Source organism: Lissotriton helveticus, chromosome 3_1 (genome assembly GCF_964261635.1).
Source record: "Lissotriton helveticus chromosome 3_1, aLisHel1.1, whole genome shotgun sequence".
NCBI lineage: Eukaryota > Metazoa > Chordata > Amphibia > Caudata > Salamandridae > Lissotriton > Lissotriton helveticus.
This window is the reverse complement of record NC_136061.1, coordinates 1,101,784,216-1,101,805,593: the sequence shown is the minus strand read 5'-3', so window position 1 is coordinate 1,101,805,593 and position 21,378 is coordinate 1,101,784,216. Positions and strand designations below refer to the sequence as shown.

Below are 21,378 nucleotides of genomic sequence, written 5' to 3'. Positions count from 1 at the left end.
GATAAGCTTTCCCTCCTGTATAAGTTCATCTGCTTGCTCTTTGAAAGGCTCAGGTAAGTGTTGGAGAAGACCTTCTAGACTGTCATAGTGCGCCCTGTCATATATAGCCAACAAGGCTTGAGTATTGGCTATTATCCATGAGTTTGCTGCTTGAGCAGCTACTCTTTTGCCTGATGCTTCTAAATTCTTTGCCTCCTTATCAGGAGGAGGAGCCTCTCCAGTAGTATGTGAATTAGCACGCTTTCGCGCGTTGGATACCACCAGTGAATCTAAAGGCAGTTGTCCCCTGATGTAAGTAGGGTCTACTGGTGCAGCCCTATACTTCTTCTCTATTCTAGGGTTGATGACGCGTGCCCTAGCAGTTTCTTTGAATATGTCATTTGCGTGCTTTAGGACGCCCTTTAACATAGGGAGTGTTTTAACACTTCTTTCTGATGTTGCCAACGTATCAAATAGAACATCTTCTTCTATAGCATCTGAATGCATGTCTACATTATGGTAGCTTGCTGCTCTATCTACTAAAGAGTTAAAAGCCACTGTGTCTTCTGTGGGTGATGGCTTAGCTGGGTGTACAGTAGGGTCTGTAATGGGTAGAGCCCCCTCAGTGTCTGGCTCACCCCCCCCCCCCCGAAGGCTGTGAATTGGGATCTACAAATGGGTTTTGTGGATACCCAAAACCTACATCTGCATCCTGATCTTCATCTGGGTTGTGGTCAGAGCGTGCAGGTGAGTATGGGGCATATGGAGTAGTAGGCATAGCTGGAGAGATAGGTTGGAAAAGAATAGGAGAGGTTGCACAGTCTTCTTTTTTAGTGGAATTCTAGAAAAGTCTTCAGCAGGCACTGGTCTTTTCTTTTTTGTATACACAGTCACTTTCCCAGTATTTGGCTCAATATATAGCTTGGACTGATCTTCTGTGGAGGGGTCTGGATGGATGATCTCCTCTTCCACAGTCTTTTGCCTTGGCAGTTTTAGGTTTCACCTTCTTCGATTCGATGCCTTTAATCGGTTCGACCGCTTTTGGTGCCTGGATTGGTGTTTTCGGCTTTCCGACAGGTTTTGTCGGTCCGACGTCTTTTACAGGTTTCACCACTTGTTTCGGACCGAGCGTTTTTTGTCGGTCCGGTAACTTCTTTAGGCTGTAGAGGTGTCCTCGGAGCCTGCGGCTTTGGCTCGATGCCCTTCTTCGGATCGATGGGCTTCGGCTCGACCGCTTTTGTTTGGTGTACCTTCGGTTTCGGTTTGACGACCGACTTGGGCGTAGTTTTGCCTTCGTCGACAGGCTTCTTTCCTTTTTCGATAGTCGAACTCGATTTGGTCGATTCGACGGCCTTTGGCTTTGAAGGTTTATGTGGAACGGTGGCCTTCGGCTCGGCACCCTTTGGCTTTATCACCTTCGGTTCGACGGCGTTCGGTCCGAAGTCTGTCGTGTCGATGAGTTTCGGTTTCGATAGACCGGCCTTGGGTTACGTGTCTCAGGAGGCTCTTTTTGTATGTTCTTAGCCGGGCGGTATGGCGGGGCTATAGAACCAGTATGTAGATCTTGGCTAAGGCCTGTTGGCGATGCCTCAACCGGAGTCTGATATTGGTGTAGTGTCTGTATGGAGCGGTGTACTCATGGTTCGCCCCTCGTTGTCACCGGAGTCGTCTTCGATGACGATGACAGCAACGATGTCTTGATCGTATTCTTCAACATCGACGATTTGTTCATCCTCGTCGAGATAGTATTCAGAGTCGTGCTCGGAGTATTGATCTTCCTCTTGATCCGAGTCTTCGGCGTCAACTAGTTCTTCCTCATCGTCGAAGATATTCTCGGGCTCCGGTGCCGACCTCTGCATTTCTTGCCTTGCCGCCCGCCGATTCCGGAGCGTCTTTTTAGACCGGAACTGGGCACAAGCAAGGCAATTATCTTCATTATGATCTGGAGATAAACATTTGTTGCACACGGGATGCTTATCTGTGTGCGGGAACTTCGAGTTGCACTGCGGGCAGTATTTGAATGGACTTCGTTCCATCGACCGTCGGTCCACGTGGCGTCGAGAAGGCCTAACGGCCCGATTCGACGTCCGGAGTGCAAGCAAGTGGTGAAGAAAGCTTATCGGCACCGATCGAAACCAATACCGACGAATCCGAAGGCCTTTTTGAAAAGTATTTTTACGATTCCGAACTTGGAGTGCTGGAAAGTTCATCCGAACCCAATGGCGGAAAAAAATCTGAGGATGGAGAGGATGCCCATGCGCACTGTAGTCCGAGGGAGGAGCCACCTATCTCGTGATACTTCGAAGACTCTTCCAGGACAACAATGTGCAATCATCCGGACCCAACACTAGGCGGCGATCTATGCACAGATATGAATTCAGCAGCCTGCATGCCTCGAACATAAAGAAACCACCATAGGTAATATGGAAAGGCAGTTGCAAAAAAAACAACTTATCTGGCTAGAAAACTGTAAAGGGTAGATAAATTAACAGGGTCTTAAGTTCTCACCAATGCACATACGTACGAAATTGAACAGAGTAACTGTGCATTGGCTCAAAGGGTGGTATTATCAAGAAAGATAAAACCAGGTTCACATCGCACGGAGGAACAATAAATGAAGTGGGAGGGAACAAAAACAGCAAATTGTGCCAATAGTTACGATCTACACTGGGAATGCTTATGCGGCTATAACACGAAGGCAAATAGCCCTAAACGGTCACCATCACTTTACCATGCTTTGCAAGGAACAATGCCTTTTCTGCCAGTCACTCATGATGTCCCCCATGATTCTTCTTTAAGCCCTACATTATTTAATGTGTATGTGATCCACTTGCCTGCTCCTATTTGCTTATTTCATTTCTCATTCATGAAGGATGCCTGACAATATACACATTTGTATCCACTTGATTCTTCTCAGCCTCAAGCTGGATCTCTGTCTCTCCTGGATGGTAGTTTGGATGAGACAAAATTCACTTAAAATGAATACTGACAAAACAGTTATTCTTGTTATTGGCACATGCACCTCAATCTGATCTTCTATATGGTGGCCTTGAGAGTTTGTTACCACTGTTCTTTTTTCAGTTGGAAACCCTGGTTTCCACTTAGATCAGTATCTCTTTAGCTCCCCCGCTTGCCAGGGTCTCTTCTTGCTTTCATTACTTATGTTGCAAACACAAGATGATGGATGGAGTGCTGAAACTTTTCAACCACTCACCCCCAATCAAGAGATCTGGGATTAATCCACTGTTCTTTTGCGCACTACTTCACACCAATTTAGACCCAACCATTTGCAAATCACTCTTGACCCTAATCCTCATGGGAACAGTCCAGCCCGAACTGCTAGAACAGTTCCTGCCTGCACGGGAAACAAGTATTCTGGTACCGGTTTCGGGGAATTGGAAGTATAAGATCGGGAGGGATCCAGTCTGGTCCTGGTGACTTATTTCTGAACAGCCCAACAATGCCCTTCACAAATTCAGCTGAAAATACCAGGGCAGATTTTCTTTCACCCACTCCATTGGTTACACTTTCGTCAGGAGGTTACTCGAACATTTCCTCGAAATGGTGTACTCATTCATCCTCTGTGATATGGGGCCCAAGGACATTAACAGCTACTGCCAAGAGGGGGCTTTTTATAATGCTCCAAAACTTGGAACTTCTCTTCAAGGTGCTTGCCACAATAAGCTTGCTCCATGCCTCCTCCTTTAGCACAGCCTTACGTCTTGCTAGTTCGGCTTAGTAAAAACTTTGACAGGTCTTTACTATGATGGGATCCTTCGGTCTATGGCCTACTGCTTCCTTCAGCTTCCTGGAAGCACGAGAGCAAGCAGGGTCAAACAATCTGGGGGCCAAGTCAGAGAATCAGCAAACCAGAGCCTTAAGAAGATCTGTTATAGTACAAGAGATGACCTTAAAGGCCCCTAGGACATCACTTGGTTCCACCTGCGGGGCTATACAAATATCCAGCTCCTTCTGACACATGGCAGATAATGACTCATAAAAGGAATCGAGGGCTATCTGTGCCCATTTTAACCTTCTACCCCCATATGTAGATTACAATACCCCCTTTCTCCTACCCCCTTTATAGGCGCTAGTAGGGGCCAGCCAATTATAGTGCACAGAGGGTTATGATCACTATATATACTTGCCTCAATAGAGAAATCTGAAATCAAATAAATAGAGGAGTTGAAACAAGGATGAAATTAATAAACAAGTCACATAAACCTTCCTGAATAAGAGGGGTTGATGACCTTCGGGCCAGGGTTTACTTTACACATGGCCGGGTTAAGATAAAAAACTGTCACTAAGGCATTAAGGGAGTCTGCCTGGTTGTTATGCTAAAGTGAATTCACGTCAGATGTTGGCAACCCAAATCTGTAAACCCCGACCCCTTGGGTCCCTACACATATGAATATTAAAATCTACTGCAGTCATTAAGTTATTATAATTTAAAATACTTGGGTTTCTTAAAAAGGAGCCCAACGTAGATATATTGCAAACACCTGGAAGAGAGGAAGTGGCATTATAAAAATTTTAAAGCACCACTTTGTGTGGCCTGCTACAAACTGACAGAGCTTGCAGGCAAGGATTCGCTGTGGGCAACAAGACAGCTCTGCATTGTACTGCTAAAGAGACAAACAACCAAACCTCCCTTTGAACTTCCTGACCTCGAAGGGATGGCAGGTACAAAAAAGGACCTATATCCCTCCATACAAAAACTGTTCTCAGTGGCCCACGTTTCTTGTAAAGAGATCACATCAAACACTTTTATAGACAGATTCCATACAGGATCTGAAAACGTATTTCCCAATCGAGCTATGTTCCCCGAAATAAATTTGCAGTCCTTCCCATACGAGGAACCACAGCCAAACGGGACACGATCACTCTGGTTAGTGGGTACTACTAACTCAGCAGGGACTGCGCCTAGCAGTTAATCACAGTTATCCAGGGAACTGTTGTATCTTGAATGTTATTCTTGCCCTCTCTGTGGAACCTTGCTACAATGTCATTCTACAGAATGTTAGGAGTCAAATCTCCACAGTTCACTGGGCGGAGCAGCCTGCTGGATGCTCCTGGTGGGGTCTATTGTACCATCTTGGAACCAGCAGTTAGTCACAGCGGAGCCAGCGCTGACGCTGCACGGTAAACTCCATTACTCCTTCGCGCCCTCGCCACGAGCAGAGGCCACGCCCCCTGTTGGGCCACGCCCCCTTTAGGCCACGCCCCCAAGCCGACTCCTACAAAAGACGCCGATTCTGGGCGCCAGGCAAAACTTAGAGTTGTGCTCCTGAGACGGAAGCCGGGAGCGAGGCTTTTCTTTTAAAATTTGATTGTCACAGATTTACTTGTGTTATTTTAAAATTTCAGACTGTCACAGATTACTTGTGTACTTTTTAATCACTCACTTGGAACCAGCAGTTAGTCACAGCGGAGCCAGCGCTGACGCTGCACGGTAAACTCCATTACTCCTTCGCGCCCTCGCCACGAGCAGAGGCCACGCCGCCTTTTAGGCCACGCCCCCAAGCCGATCCACCCCCCCTGCAGTGGTATAAACCATGTGCATATTCCGGTCGCGCAGCGGGCGAGCGCAGCGGGCACGACGTTTGCGCGCCGACGCTCCTAAGGCAAGCCCGTCTGCGCCCGTCCGCGACCGACCGGGACTAGGGGCTACACCCCCTATCGGTTCTACCCCAACTCTGCCCATACCTATCCGTTACTCGCACAGTGAGCTGCTAGCCATCAACAAAGTTATTACGAATACAAAAACTCATCTGGCACCCAGACCGGACCTGGCTCATCCTATGGACCCATTTCCTGCCTCGCCTGCCGTTGGTCTAGCGTGGGTCAAACCCCAACTGACCATCTCACAATCATCGGGAAAAACCAAAACCATCTGGCACTGAAATGTCTATATTTTAATGCCAGATCCCTACCTAGACATGCCCTGGACATCTGGGATCTACTGACATCTAAGGCCCCAGACCTGGTTTTTATTACCGAAACCTGGCTATCTGAAACAAGTGCTCCAGACCTAGCAAATGCCCTCCCTCCTAATTACAAAATTATTACACAAGACAGACCGGGCAAAAAAAAAGGTGGCGGAGTCGCTGTGATCTTTAGGGATCACCTAACGTGCCTCGCCGAACCTACAACTGTCTATACCGAACATCAGACCCTACCTTTCAAAGTACTTTTTGAAGGTCTTACCATTATAGCCGGAGCGGTCATATATAACCCCCCAGGGCAACAAGCTAGCTTAAGCGCCAAACTACTGAACCAACTGCTACCACTTTGTCTGAAAAACAAAAACTATATGGTAGTCGGCGATTTCAACATCCATTATGAAAAAGCGGATGCCCCTGGATCTTCCCAATTGGAATACGACATGGGAATTTTACAACTGAAGCAGTGGATAGTGGGCCCCACACATTCAGCTGGCCATACCTTAGACCTACTATTCACCAACATTGAGTCGCCCGATATTAAAGAAATCCTACCCCTATCCTGGTCCGACCACTCCATGGTATCCTTCTCATTTAAACTCCCCGGGAAACCTCCGAAGCCCAGAACTACCCCGCACATGTCCAGCAGAGCCTGGAGGCTAATTAATGAATCAAACTTTCAAAACTATTTTCTTGAGACAGCCACCACACCGGCGGATGATTCTCCCGTCTGTAAAGACGTCGCTCTATTAGATGCCAGAATCCGGCAAACGCTAGACAAACTAGCCCCCATGCGGGAATCGAGGAAAAAAAACACAAACGAGAAATGGTACACCCCTCACCTCAAGAAACTCAAGAAGGAATGCCAAAAAAATGAACATCTATGGAGAGAGAGATGAAAGATAGTGAAGCGAGAGCAAACTATATTACCAAACGGAAACAATACATCTCGGCCATTAAAGATGCAAAAAAGGCGTACTTTACTCAACGTATTCATGAGAACAGCAACTCAGCAAAAGAACTGTTCAGAATAGTGAAGGAGCTTAGCAAACCATCCAGCACCTCACAAACCCTCACCCCCTCAACCGAGGCCTGTGAGCGCATCAGCACTTTCTTTTCCGATAAAATCAATAGAATATACTCCACCTTCACTCCCCTAAATACCCCTAGCAAGCCGGATAACCCTGGCGAGCACATAATGACATCAGAGAGACGCAACGACCAATTAGACTTGGGCAATACACCTCGTCTAACTAGTTTTCAACTACTCTCTGAAGAGGAGGTATTAGCGTTATTGAGCACAGTCAAATCCGGATCCCCATTGGATCCCTGCCCCCACTTTGTGTTTTCCAAAATCGCACCCACGCTCTGCCCCCTTGTCACCCAACTCTTCAACAAGTCGCTAACCACCGCTACCTTCCCTGAGGCCTGGAAACACGCCTCCGTGACCCCCCCTCTTGAAGAAAGCAGGATACGACATTTCTAATCCAGAGAACTACAGACCTATCTCCCAGCTTCCCTATCTCTCCAAAGCCTTGGAGAAGTCGGTCAATATACAACTGACCCGGTATCTGGAAGATAACTCTCTCCTGGATCCATCTCAAACCGGCTTTAGAGCCAACAATAGCACCGAGGCTACGTTGCTGGCAGTGTCGGACAGTATCAGATGCTCCACTGATCAAGGGGGATCGGTGGCACTGATACTGCTTGACCTGTCAGCGGCGTTTGATACGGTTTCCCACGACTGCCTGCTAAACACACTCCTGAGTAAAGGAGTGCAATCAACAGCACTGAACTGGATTCGATCCTTCCTGAGCAATCGTACCCAGGCAGTGCATATGGGTCAGTTCCACTCAAAACCCAACACCATCGGCTGTGGGGTCCCCCAGGGGGCCTCATTGAGCCCCACTCTTTTCAATGTCTATATCTCATCACTGGCCGACATTGGAAGGAAGTGGGGCATTGGCATATGCTCTTATGCTGATGATACACAGCTGATGGTGGCAATGGATGAAGGGTCTGAGACAACAAAGAAAAAGCTTCACGACTGTCTCTCCGAGATGGCCCAATGGATGCACAACCACTGCCTAAAATTAAATGCCGGCAAATCTGAGATGCTCTTGTTCGGGGGAGCCAAACTTATATGGGACGCCACATGGTGGCCACCCACACTAGGACTGGCCCCCACTCCAAAACAACACGCGAGAAACTTGGGGATCATCATGGACGATGCCCTGTCCATGAAGGACCACGTCCGATCACTCTGGGGCAAGGGTTTTGCTATACTCAAACTTCTCTCACAGATATTACCCTGGATACCCCTGGATTGCAGACGCTCAGTCACCCAAGCCCTACTGGTTAGCCGCCTGGACTACGGCAACGCATTATTTGAAGGGATGAACGAACAACTCTTCTCCCGCCTTCAGGTCTTGCAAAACCAGGCGGCCAAACTGGTTTGTAATAAAGGCAAGCGAGACTCGGCATCGGAATGCCTAAAGAAACTTCATTGGCTACCGATGCGCCAGAGAGCTGCCTTTAAACTACTAAGTCACACGCACAGAGCTCTTCACAAAACTGGCCCCACAATTCTCCAAGGGAGGATCGACTTCTACGTTCCCAACAGGAATCTACGTTCAAGTCAATCAGCTCTGGCCAAACCTAAGCGTATTTACAAAGTCAGAACAGGTGGCCGTGCCTTTTCCTACCTGGCAGCCAGAAGATGGAATGACCTACCTTCCGACCTCAGACACACCACAAACTATCTTCAGTTTCGACAAAAACTGAAAACCCACCTTTTCCCTAAAACCTAACCCTTCCCTAAAACACAACCCCCCAGCAATGCCTCAGTAGTCTCTCTCGGTTCATAGCGCCGTGATATCCTATGGGATGAGTGTCGCGCTTTATAAATACCGAAAATAAATAAATAAATAAATAAAGCTACTTGAAACTCATCATGCGTACTAGACTCAATCACTAGAGGAACCCAGTGGTGCAAAGCTGTTAAAGAGGAGTATATCGGGGGCGTGGCTAGAAGTTACTGAGAATGGCCGCTACCTGAGTCAGCTCCCATGTCCCTGATCACTATCCTGACCTATCCTAGGCCATCCACGGCTGAAATTGTGCTGTGACTGCTGTGTTTTGTTTCTTACCACCCCTGAAGAAAATTCGGGAGGTGTCTGGGGCCGCATCAGTGAGCTTGGCTACCTTTTCCAGTGTTCCCGTGGGAGCGGAAATGGCGGCTCCTTGAGGCCGGTCAAACCCGATTGCGGTCTCTGGGGCGCGGCGGAGACTGGTGCCCGCAGACTTTGGCAGGGGTCCAGCGTTACCCCGCTTATGGTGAAAAACTTGGAAAAAGTGCGGAAGTGGGCCGAATGAAGCAGCGTTCTGAGTGGCAGCCTGAACTAAGGAGACCCGGTGAGTGCCGCAGGGGATGGACACCCTAGACTGGCGGACCAGGCATCTGCACACGCAGAGATTGCGGCTACAGGAGTGAGGTGTTCTGACCCCCAAACGGAACTGCCAGACAGGGGCTGAAGGGCCTTGGGACCCGGCTCGGCGAATTGATTGCCTCTGGCGGTTGTAGCTCTGCGCCAGTGCTACGCGCACAGGTGGAGGCGTGGAGCCCGGATTTCGGGCAGGAGCGGTGCAAAGAATCCAATCGAGGCCCCGGCTTAGCGGCCTACAGCGGCGAGGATACAGTGCCCGGTGCAGGAACTAGGAAGGCGGTAGGTGAGGCGGCGGTCCCGCGACCTGCTACGGGTGCGCAGTTATATCCAGCACTTACTGGGGGCAGTACAGAAGTGGCGATTGGAGCCGTCCAGTGCCTGTTGGCAATCACTTGGCTGGGATTGCTGCCTTGGAGGCCGGGGGAGACTGCACAGCCGGGCCTCAAAGACTGAATATTGGGCCTGAGTCTCAGGCTGGGCCTCACATGGGTGTTCTGGGGCAGGCCGCCCCACACCTAGTTTGGGCTCTATAAGGATAGCCTGACGTCTAGACCTGGCCGGCAGTATTGAATGTGAGCAGGCCTGGCGACAACATCACAATTGAGCGATTTACTCAAGTACAGAGAGTGGGGACAGCGGGGACGACCAGGACCTGGAGTGTCTCAGCATGACGCACCTGAAGTGGAGTGGGCCAGTGGATCGCAATTATATCCTGCGAGTTTGAGGCGCTGATTCCTCTGGCTTCGTCCATTAAGAGTGAAAGGGGGCTTTGTGAATCCTGGGGTCGCAGCGAATAGACTTGATTTGACTCTGCACCCGGTGCTGAAATGGAGGGCTGCATGAGGTGATGGGCTGAGGCTGCTTAGTAAATACGGAGGTGCAGTGTAACCTATCCTTGGAGGGGGTACTAAACCTCTGCGGCGGAAGCAGGGGGGCATTGGCGACACCCGGAGGAGGTTGTATTCGGAGCTGCGCCGAGACAGCAGGTGGTTGCTGCTAGTGTAGGGGCCAAGCCTGGAGAAGTCTGAAACTGGTAGCGACGGACAGGTGACAGCTTAAGGGAAGTCGCACAGAAGTCCTGAGACTTTCATCAATGTGTTGCAGATACCCGGTGTTGCCCAATACTCTCCCTTGGTGAGATACCTCCTGACTCGCATATATGGCGACGGGTGGGAAGGGGCCTAAGGCTAACGCTCAAAAGCAGCTATCTAAGTTTGCCTGGTCTACGGCAGGTGATAAAGGCGAACAGCCACAGATGGAGAAGGATGGGGGGGCTGCTGCCTCCAAGGAACTAACGGAGCCAATCTTGCACGATGTTATGGCGGCAATCAATGGGGTGCGCGCTTCGCTGGCCTCAGTTACGGTGGAGGTCTCTCTTATCAGGGCAGATTTCCGGAAGATGGATGAGAAGGTCAAAGAGCTTAAGATAGTCACGAGCGCCCTGCAGACTGACACATTGGAACTTCAAAGGCAGGTGCTCGAATTACTAAAGAAGCAGGAGCGGATGTCGCAGCAGCTTGATGACTACGAAGGCCGGCCACGCCGTAACAATATTCGCATCTTAGGGGTTCCGGAACGGGTAGAGGGTCAGGCGGTTGGGCCTCTATGTAGCATCTTAAGCCCAAGACTTTGTCCAGCTACTTTTCCATTGAAAGGGCCCACAATGTGCCAGGAGGGAGACCAAAGCCGGGAGCACCCCCGAGGCCCCTTATAGCCCGAGTGTTCAATTATCGAGATAGAGATATTATCCTGCAGACCGCGAGATCAAACCCCCCACTGAAGATAGATAATTACGGGGTGGACTTCGTTCCTGACTTTACGGCCAAGGTCCAGGCCTAACGTCGCAACTTTCAGGCGAGACCGCGAGGTAAAATATGCAATGCTTTTACCCCCAAAGCTGAGAGTGGAATGGGATGGCAGATCGTGGTTCTTCGAGTCACCAGAGGCAGTTTGGGACTGGATGGAAGGTTGGACCACTCTGGGGGGGTCACAGAAGGGACAGCTCCGGCAGGTCCGGCCAGCACAGAGGTTCCCTGACAGAGGATACCAATAACGGGCCAGCGTAGGAAGAACCTCAGACACAGGAGCGGGAGTCACAACCCTAGGAGACTGTTGCTGAGAGAGATGGGGCCTCGCTGAAAGCGCAAGTATTGGGGGGGGTAATAGGATGTGATACCCATTAGTGCTTGAGATGTCAGATGGGAGCTAATGCATAGACAGAGACTGGTGGGTTTAACTGGTGTGATTTGAACGAGACTATATCAATGAAAATGGGGATGGCTATAATTCCAGATGGTTGTGATGTTCAAAAATAGCTTTATTTGACAGCATGTGTCATAAAAGTATTCAATAGCATATCTTCAATAAAATAGAATCTGTACAATAAAGAGAGATAAAGATCATGTAATACAGAGGGTTATTTAAAAGTCTCATAAGATAGAATTAATAGCAGCATATTTGGTGAAAACAACATTAAACAAGTATAATGAAAGAGAATTCATTCTGGGGCACTATGTACATATAGGGGACAAGTCAGTTGATTGTGATGTATACATATGGGGACAGGAGTTGACTAACCCCATGTGTTTTCAGCATTTCAGGGGGGAAGAGAGGCACGCTGCCATGTTTGGGAGAGGGTACTTCTAAATACATGGGCAGGGGAGCAGGGGGGAGGGGGGATATTAAGGGGTTGGAAGGAGGGGGGAGTTGAACTGTTTATCGTTTTATTGGTACAATATGTGGTTTTGCGAAATTACTGCGCAAAGTGGCCGTGCTGAAGCTTAGACGAACAAAGAAGAGTGTGATGTTGCGACTTTCTTCTCTGGTTAAATGGATCCGTATGTGAGGAATGGGGTTACAAACGGCTATGGGGTGGGGGGGGTAGGGATAGGATACTTCATGTGTTAACATGGAATGTCCATGGGGTGGGCTATAAGATCAAGAGAGGGATAGTGCAACAGTATCTGAAGCGACATGCCCCCGATGTGGGTTTGCTGCAAGAAACACTTCGTGGGACAGAAGACTAAGGCCCTCACTAGATGGGGGTACAAACTCCTGGTACACGCAGACTACATCAGGGGATCAAGGGGGACGGCAATCCTTGTTAAGAAAACTACGCCTCTTATAGTTCATAAGACATGGGCGGATCCAGGAGGCAGGTTCGCAGTGGTGGAGGCCCAGTGGGATGGGCGAGATATACATATACTCTCAGTTTACTTGCCACCCGCCTTATACAGATCAGCATTGGAGGACCTTGGTGACAGGCTGATGGGACTCCGGGAAGGTACATTAATCATGGGTAGGGACTATATTATGACTTTAGATGACACAGTTGATCGTAATCCGCCGAGTTCCAAAGCGAAGTCTACTGGATTAATGGCAGATTTTGTGGGGGCAATGGGGCTGACTGACGTAGGCCGAGCGATTCAACCCACCGGGAATTTATTCAAGTACTTCTCTAATGTGCATCAGAGTTTGTCGCGCATTGACTACTTTCTTATGCACCGGTCCCCCATAGGGTGTTTTGCCCAGTCTCGAGTCTTGCCAAGGGGCATATCGGATCATTCCCCAGTCTGGGTAGAGTACACGCACTGGGAACATGCAGTTGCGTACCACTATGGTCATCAATCCATGGCTCCTACACATCCCAGACATCAGGGAGGAACTCCATACTCAAACAGAGAACTATTTTACTGAAAACGTGGGTTCGGTTGAATCTGCAAACGCACTCTGGGAAGCATATAAGGTGGTCCTGAAAGGGCAAGCTTTATCTTTAAAGTCAGGGTACATTGCTAAGAAGCGTGAACTTCTGGTCCAGACGGAGGCAGATCTCCTTGAAGCGGAGCAGGAACATGCACAGGATCCCTAATCAGACACTAGCCATAGGCTTCTATTGAAGCAGGACGAATATCGGATAAAAAACTAGGGAACACATGTTGGCTAAATATCGCAGCACCCAGCACAGAATATATGATATGGGAGAGAGAGCAGGCAGGACACTAGCGTGGTTGGAGCGGCGAGAGCAGGGAACGAGATGGGTATCTAACTTGACAACAGCAGGAGGTGGTATTGTGACATATCTGCGGGAAATAGCGGAGGAGTTTGCCAACCATCTGGAAAGGGTGTACTCCCCCTTTATCCACTACACAGCTGAAGTTTCACGTCAGCTTCTCCTAGATAGTGACATACCAACCCTTTCAGACCCGGAGAGGGAGACCCTAGACATCGATCTCTTGAATAAGGAAATAAGCAAGGCCATAGGGCAGATTAAATCAGGGAAAGAGATGGGGCCCAATGGTGTACCGGTTGAGTTTTTGAAAGCCACTACCTCTCTAACTGTGCCACACCTAAGGGTTGTGTATGAAGAAATCTTGGAAGTGGGCCGGCTACCAGTGGACCAGCGGTTAGCTACCATTGTGGTAATCCACAAGCCGGGTAAACCGGCAGATAGTTGCAGCACCTACAGAACCATCTCGCTGATAAATGTAGAGGCGAAGGTCCTGGCTAACAGGTTAGTGACTGTCATTACATCACTGATCCACCCGGATCAGTCTGGGTTCATGCCAGGGAGAAACACAGCCCTTAATATCCGGCGTCTACACCACGTGATGGCTAGAAGGGAGTACATCGAGGAAGGTGCTGCAGTGCGGTCTCAATGGCCTTTGATTCCATAGAATGGCCCTATTTATTCGAAGTCCTAGAAAAATGTAAATTGATACTTGTATAGCGCACTACTCACCCGTAAGGGTCTCAAGGCGCTTGTACGAATACCGCTGTGGAACCCATCCTGGCTTTCCCTGTGAGGTGTCATCTCCTGGGCACCCCCAAGGTGGAGGCCAGGCATCCTTAGCGTTGTGGGGGCCGTTGTGGAGATTAAGCAAGCTATTGCCAAGAGTTGCAGAGTGGGACTCCATGATTGGAATAGGCACCGAGGCGAGAATTATCAGGTCCGTGGAATTTTTTAGCCCAAGACCTGCCGAGGCGGTGAATTGAACCCTGGTCCCGGGCTAGACCTCTGCATCAGGGTCTGCCGCTCTAACCATTGAGCCACACTTCTCCAGAAAGGGTGAGATTGGGCCCTAAATTTATAGCCTGGGTAAAGCTTCTATATACGGACGTCCTGGGGTAGGTATGGGTTAATGGCTACACGTCCCAGACATTTGAGCTACGTAGGGGCACTAGACAGGGATGCCCGCTATCCCCGCTGCTATTCTCCCTTTTACTGGAGCATCTCGCGGCCTGGGAGCGCCGTGATGTGATGGTGCGAGGGATGCGCTGGGCGGCTGATGTCGAGGATCGTATATCTTTATATGCGGATGACATAATATATTTAGCATCCCCGTACAAATTGATCAGTGTGGTATTCAACGTCTTCATGAATTTTGGCAAATATTCCGGGTATGCGATGAATTGGCACAAATCCGTCTTGTTTATGCTACATGATCAGGTGCACAGACTTCCTGCAGGTTACACCATAGCGGTGGCAGAGGAGGGGTTTCGATAACTGGGGATGTATATCACTCCGGATACAGCTCGTTTTTATAGTTCCAATTTAGCCCCCCCATTGGCTTGACTGCGCGCTGATGTGAAGCATTGGAGGTCCCTGCCTCCCTCACTTGTGGGTCGCGCTGCACTTTTTAAGATGCTGGTCCTCCCTCGTTTCCTCTACATTCTACATAACTGCCCACACAGAGTCCCCGAATCATATTTTAGTGCAGTGAAGGGGGAAATCCGTACATTGCTGTGGGATGGGAAGGCCCCTAGGGTGGCAATGAAGAAACTTACGAAAAGCTGGTACGACATTGCCTGGTCAGGTCAGGCAATTGTATTACATTGCCTGACCTGCAACTTTACTACTGGGCAGCACAATTGGTGACGGTTAACTATTGGATGCATCATCCCCCTGACGACCCAGCATACGCTCTCGACCGTTACCACACAGATCACTCCGGTTATCTGGGGGCCTTATATACCAGTGATAGGAAGAACAAACAAATTCTTTGGACCTACCAAACACACACTAGAAATCTGGCGTGTTGTACATTGATGCTTAGAATGGGCAGGCGTCCTCTCCAAGGTAGCGCCGCTGTGGTATGCACAGAAATTGAGTATGTTGTGCTATCAGCCTGGGTTCGATAAGTGGGACCTCATAGGTATTTCGACAGTGAAGGACCTGGTCAAGAAAGGGGCTATAATTACATTTGGGGAGCTTCAGAGCCAGTATCACCTGGCTCAGGGAGAAATGTACAGATATTTGCAAGTTAGACATGCGATTCTGGCCGCTTTTCCGTCCCTTAAAGATATACTTTATTCGTCCCCATTGGAGACCCAGCTGTTAGATGGGCCTTTGAGTTCCAAAGCGATATCTCTCACATATAAAAAGCTGTGTAATAATCTACCGGACACCTTTCCAAAGCTTAGGGAGAGGTGGCAGGAAGACCTAGGTGCGATAAATGAGGAGGACTGGCAGGCGGCCTCTTATGTCCCCTCGTAAGGCGGCCATCACACTGAAATTCAGGCTCATACCGCTTAGGATACTTCACAGATCATACATGACAGGGATAACCTTGGCAAAAATAGGCTCCAGACACGACGATTTATGTCTGAGGAGATGCAGACAGCAGACCACCTTTTAGCATATTTTGTGGAGCTGCCCAAAGATACATGTACTCTGGGAGGGAGCGTCAGAGCATGAGTAAGGATGTAGTGTTGAAGCCACAACTGGGACTGCTGAACATATGGGAGGTGACGGATCTCACGGAGATCGAACAACAATTCGCAACACTGGTATACACGCTGGTCAAACGAGAACTGGCAAGAGGATGGGGGGGATCAAACCCGCCGCCCGTTACCGGATAGGCAAGAGAGCTGGACAGGTGCATGGTGGCAGAAACCGAAGTTTTTGTGGCTAGGGGGTGCCCAAAAAAGTGGGATCAGAAGTGGTCAATGTGGAATCAGTATATGTATAGATATTTGTGTGTCCCCTATGGTGGAATTGGAGATGTGTAGACATACTGAATATGATGATACTGCATGATGAATATTATGTCTTACTATATGCCTTGACGTTATATTGCTAGATTTGTTACTGTCGTCTAAGAATATCTGTATGGCTGTAATGTACCAATAAACAAATGAAAAAAAAAAGAACGGACGGTTTAGACTGTCTCATAGTAATAATTGCTGTAGTCAAAGGTCTATAAAAGAATCCCAGAAGGCACGCCACAATAGTCAAAAGAAGGCCGGGGAGGGGGGGGTTGGGGTTACTTGAGATGGTAGAAGAGAGGATCCTTTCTGCAACTTAATTGATAATGACGCAATCACCTTCATAATTTTTTGGGGACCTCCCTACCCAGTTAACTCTATGCACCATATTAATATATTTTTCCACCCTGAGTCCCAATGTTGTGTTGCACTTCGGCCTGTGCACAACTTTGTTCTTCAGCTTGGAAAAGTCTTCTGAAGCACCCAGTGGAAGCACGGGTATGTTCACCAAAACCACTACGTACAGTGTGGATTCGGGTGGAAGATGTAAAGTAACTAAGTTCTGCCCGTCGGACCCCAATCTCCCCTGGCTTAAACTCTCCTCCCCTTCTTTTGATATCACCCCCTCCCCACACGGAATGCCTGACAATCCCATGGTGGTCTCTCAACCTAGGATACTCCAATGAGGACCCCCCCCCCTCTGACCTTAATAATGGGTATGCTGAATTCCGCAATTGCCGTGAGAGCCGTGGGGGATGATTTGGCACTCTGCAACATGGGTTTTTGTGGCGGTGACTGCTCCTTTCTCCGTATACATTGATTGCCTAGATTACAAGTCTCAATGCTGGTACAGCCAATTGGTGCCGCAAATTCAGCATTAGGTGTGTTCTCTCCCACTGAGATACACTGGTTAAGTTGAAGAAGTTCCAATTCTTTGGATGTTAGATGTTGCATGAGTGGGTCTAGTTTCAGATCCATTGCAGCCAGTAAGGAGCCCAGAAAAGTTTCCATCATAGTCACCATATCTGCCTTAACAAAGGCTTGAGCCATCAGCCCTCCGGCACTTAGCTTTCCCCCCGGAAAAGGAACACTTTCTTTTGGCACCAGTTCCTACTCCTGCTCTAGTTCCACCAGCTGAGGTTGAGGGATGAGTTGCCGGTGACTTGGTGGTGCTGCCATTTCAATGCACATAAAGATGCAAAGGTTCAGCCACAGTAACACTTTCAGAAGATGCAGGTAAGCCAGACACACTGCCGGCAAGGTGGAAGATCCTAGGGCAGGTTCTGGGAGGAGAGATGGTGATACTCTGAAAGGGCCAGTAAAAGGACAGTTAGAAGGGGAGTGAGATCGCCCATTTAGGTCATCATGGCTTTCTTCAGGACCAAGTTTATAGAGTTTCCATGCTTATTAAGGCATGAAATACAGGGGTGTTTGTAGTAGGTACTTACAAAGCCCTTCTGATAAGAGGGATTCCTGAGCCAATTCTAATAATTATTTCATAGTCACTGGATCACCCAAAACAACCAGCTCCGCTGTAATCAGGTGTCGCAGCACACCCTGGGAACATTCGGCAACCAGGGTAAGAACCCAAAAATTGAAGCATGTCACCTACTAGTTAGGCAAGTGAGGGTTCTTTTAAAACACCCTGTGGGTTCCAAATTTCTAAAACGTCAAAGAGACTGAAGGAGTAGACTTGAATAACAAAGATAAAAACAGGTGGAAGATCAGTTCTAATTAATCCTATTGAATGATTTGACTGGGAAGACGAACGGGTTATTGCTTCTCCCTCTCTTTCTATTTATCGAGTTCCATAACCGACACCTGATTCCCGAAGGCATGGCATGTTTTGAAGCCTGTAGTCTTCGGTGGAGACATTGCCTTAGCATACAGTTACAAAAAGAATGTTTTGGAAGTTGGCAAAGAAGTTTAGGGCCTGAGCGCTAAATCTGTGCCAAAGAGTTGAAAAAAAGGAACAGACTTCAGAGTGCAGTGGTGGGGCCTAATTACGACTCTATGCAATCACATGTAGAGGTGGAACAAAGCCAGCTTGAAGTTCGATGGTGCCACCTAACTGCATGCAGGAGCAATTACTAAACACTTCTGGTGGGAATTCAAATGATGAGGAATCTACGGTTAGAAGAAATCAGCAGCAAAATATTTGAAGAGTGTGTAAAAACTTCATATAAAGAATCTGTCGGGGCAAGTTCCGTTTACAAACAATATTTTAACATCTATACTGAGAAATGCAATAAATAATCATAAGAACCTCTATATTGTGTGGATAAAGGAAACAGTCTCTGGTATGAAAATGAAGATGATGCTAAAAGCTGTTGCAATGAATGCTGAGGGTATACTTTGAATATAATTGGAAGCTGTAGTGGCCTTTTTGGAAGAAGTAAAGACTTTAATCAGAATTGGTTATTCTATGATTGAGTATGCAAACAACCATATTTTCAAGCAGACTGACAGTCTCTTAAAAAACAATAAAGCAAATGTCAGAAATCTGGTTGAATGCAATGGCTGTTTTACCTACATTATGTGGGCACTATAGAAGTACTCTAATAATAAGGTCAATGAACCAAAAGGCATTTAAAATTGCAAACCGATAACATTTTGCTCTAAAAATATGAAAACAAGATAAAAAACATCTCTAAAACACTCAAACGTGTTTTGAGTCAGGAAATGCTCACCATACATTGATATTCACCACTTTTAATAACTAACAACCTTCAGTAAAATGAACCTCTACAAAGTTGGGGGATGATATTCTATAAATATTATACTCTTTAGATCAAAGGATTGACTTTGTTTTAAATGTGGATACCTGTGGTCCATCTCTGGCTTCATAGAAGTCACCCACTCTTACTTTTGCACTGAAGCTGAAATTGTGCCTGGAGATATCCATAATTCCATTTCTGCAGAGATACTGAAAAAATCACATATTTTCCACTTCAGGCTTTAATAATTACAACCTAACTTTGTAGCACAGCTATACTCATAAGTGAAATGTTTTTCATGTGTCAGAGACATACTTCTGAAAGACAGTGATTTACTGAAGAGACCACAAAGATTTTTTTTAATTTTTTAAAAAGAGGCCTACGTTTCAGCAAAAGATGTCCTAATCGAGTGCACATATTATCAAAATGCTGACTGGTTTAGAAAAGTAATTACCTTCATAACTTCAGGGTATTGCTTAAGTTTCTTTCCACATGGAGTGATGTAGGACACTTCTCCTTGAAACCGCTCATTGATGTTCCTTATCCTGGTTTCTCTTTGCCATCTATATGAAATAGAGTACATTTCAAATGCAGATAAAATCTTAACAAGAATAGAAATACAAGAGTTCATAGTACATTTAAGATCTTAAAAAAGTATACTGAAGGGCCAAATATAACGTTAGTTACAGAGAAGTGATGTTTGCTTTTCTACGATTACAAGAAACGTTGGACCACAAACAAAACACATGTTTTCAGAGTATTGTATCAGTTTAAAAAAATTGCATCTCCTACAAAGCAATAACAACCTACACTGCTCTCTGTGTATGGCGCACAGACTCACCTTCTCACAAAGTCAAAGTAAAACTTGAAGCTATGACAAGGGCAGGTTTGAAATAACAAGGTTAAAAAGATGCAAACCAGGAAATAAGCAGTCAAAGTTGCATACGAGGAAGGTGGAACAATAAAACATTACAGACAAGACTCATTTCTGTAAATATATTTTTTCAAGGCACACCTTGTAGAACAAGTTACTTACCTTCGGTAACGATATAGCTGTAAGAAACATTAGTTGGTGATCGATTCCTTACCTTAGAATTATCCCCAGGAGTCAGACTGGATCCGGAAAGTTTTCATCAGCAGTACCCCTGCGCGTCGGGGGGGTGGTGTTGTGCAGCTCCGCGTACGTCGTGGTCGCCGAGATGACGTTGCGGGAAACTACTTAGGACGCCACCCTTGTGCGCTGACGTCAGTTCTGAACACAAATTCCCCCCCCCAGGAATGCAGAGCCATGCAAGGGGACACCATATTTCAATGCCGTAGTGCCAGCCGTCACCCTGGTAGAAAGGGGGTGCAGCCTCACAGGGGCTCCTTTTATGCCACAGAATAACAGGCTTTAATACAAAAGACGACCCATCTAGAGATAGTCCGCTTATGTACAGCCCAACCTTTCTTGGCGCCAACGTAACCAACAAAGAGCTGGTCATCCACCCAGAACGGTTATGAGCGATTCAGGTAAAATGAGAGTGCACGTTTTGGGTCCAGACGGTGGAGTTTCTCTTCCTATCTGGAAGGATGCGGAGTCGGAAAGAAGGTGGGCAAAGTTATGGTCTGCCGATGTGAAAGGCAGTGACAACCTTCGGCAGATAGGATGGACGTGTCCTGAGCAGAACTTTGTCTGGATGGACAGACAGAAAAGGAGGTTTGTAAGAAAGAGCCTGGAGCTCACTCACTGTCCTAGCAGAGGTGATGGCAACCAGGAAAGCAGTCTTCAGAGTTAACAGACAAAGAGGACAGTTGTGAAGAAGCTCAAAGGGAGTGCACATTAAATATGTGAGAACCAGGTGCAAGTCCCACTGTGGCATTACGAAGGGAATAGGAGGGAAAAGATGATTGATGCCTTTGAGGAATCAATTAACAACAGGGGACTTGAAAAGAGAGGGCTGATCAGGGAGCCTGAGAAAGACTGAAATAGCAGAAAGGTAGTCCTTGATAGTGCCCAGAGCAGAACCCTGCTGGGCCAAAGAAAGAAGGAACAGTAGGACTTCAGAAAGAGGGGCAGAAAGGGGGATCCACAGCCTTTGCTGTGCACCATGCCACAAACTTGTTCCACCTGCAGGCATATACCAACTTAGTGGAGGGACGCCTGGCTGCCCGAATGATATCACAAACTTCAGGAAGCAAGTCGAAAGGAATCAACTGCTGCCGCTCAATCTCCATGCAAAGAGGTGGAGACTGGTCAGGTTTGGGTGGAGGACTGTCCCCTGCTGCTGCGACAGAAGATCCTCCCGAAGAGGCAGTCGGATTGGGAGA

General features: G+C 47.7%; 1 protein-coding gene across 15 annotated transcripts in view; it reads right to left on the bottom strand.

The window, feature by feature from the left end:
- The window catches only part of BAZ2B (bromodomain adjacent to zinc finger domain 2B), a 1,221,971-nt gene that overhangs the window by 695,009 nt on the left and 505,584 nt on the right, over window positions 1–21,378 (bottom strand). For 10 of the 15 annotated variants that reach the window (XM_078681682.1, XM_078681684.1, XM_078681685.1 and 7 more), the window contains exons 12-13: window positions 19,523–19,631; window positions 19,176–19,277 (exon numbers count right to left, since the gene is read on the bottom strand). In XM_078681682.1, coding sequence (XP_078537808.1) covers window positions 19,176–19,277; window positions 19,523–19,631 — 211 coding nt within the window. The remainder of the gene's footprint in view (window positions 1–19,175; window positions 19,278–19,522; window positions 19,632–21,378) is intronic. The other 5 variants (XM_078681689.1, XM_078681691.1, XM_078681692.1 and 2 more) reach the window with 1 other exon arrangement.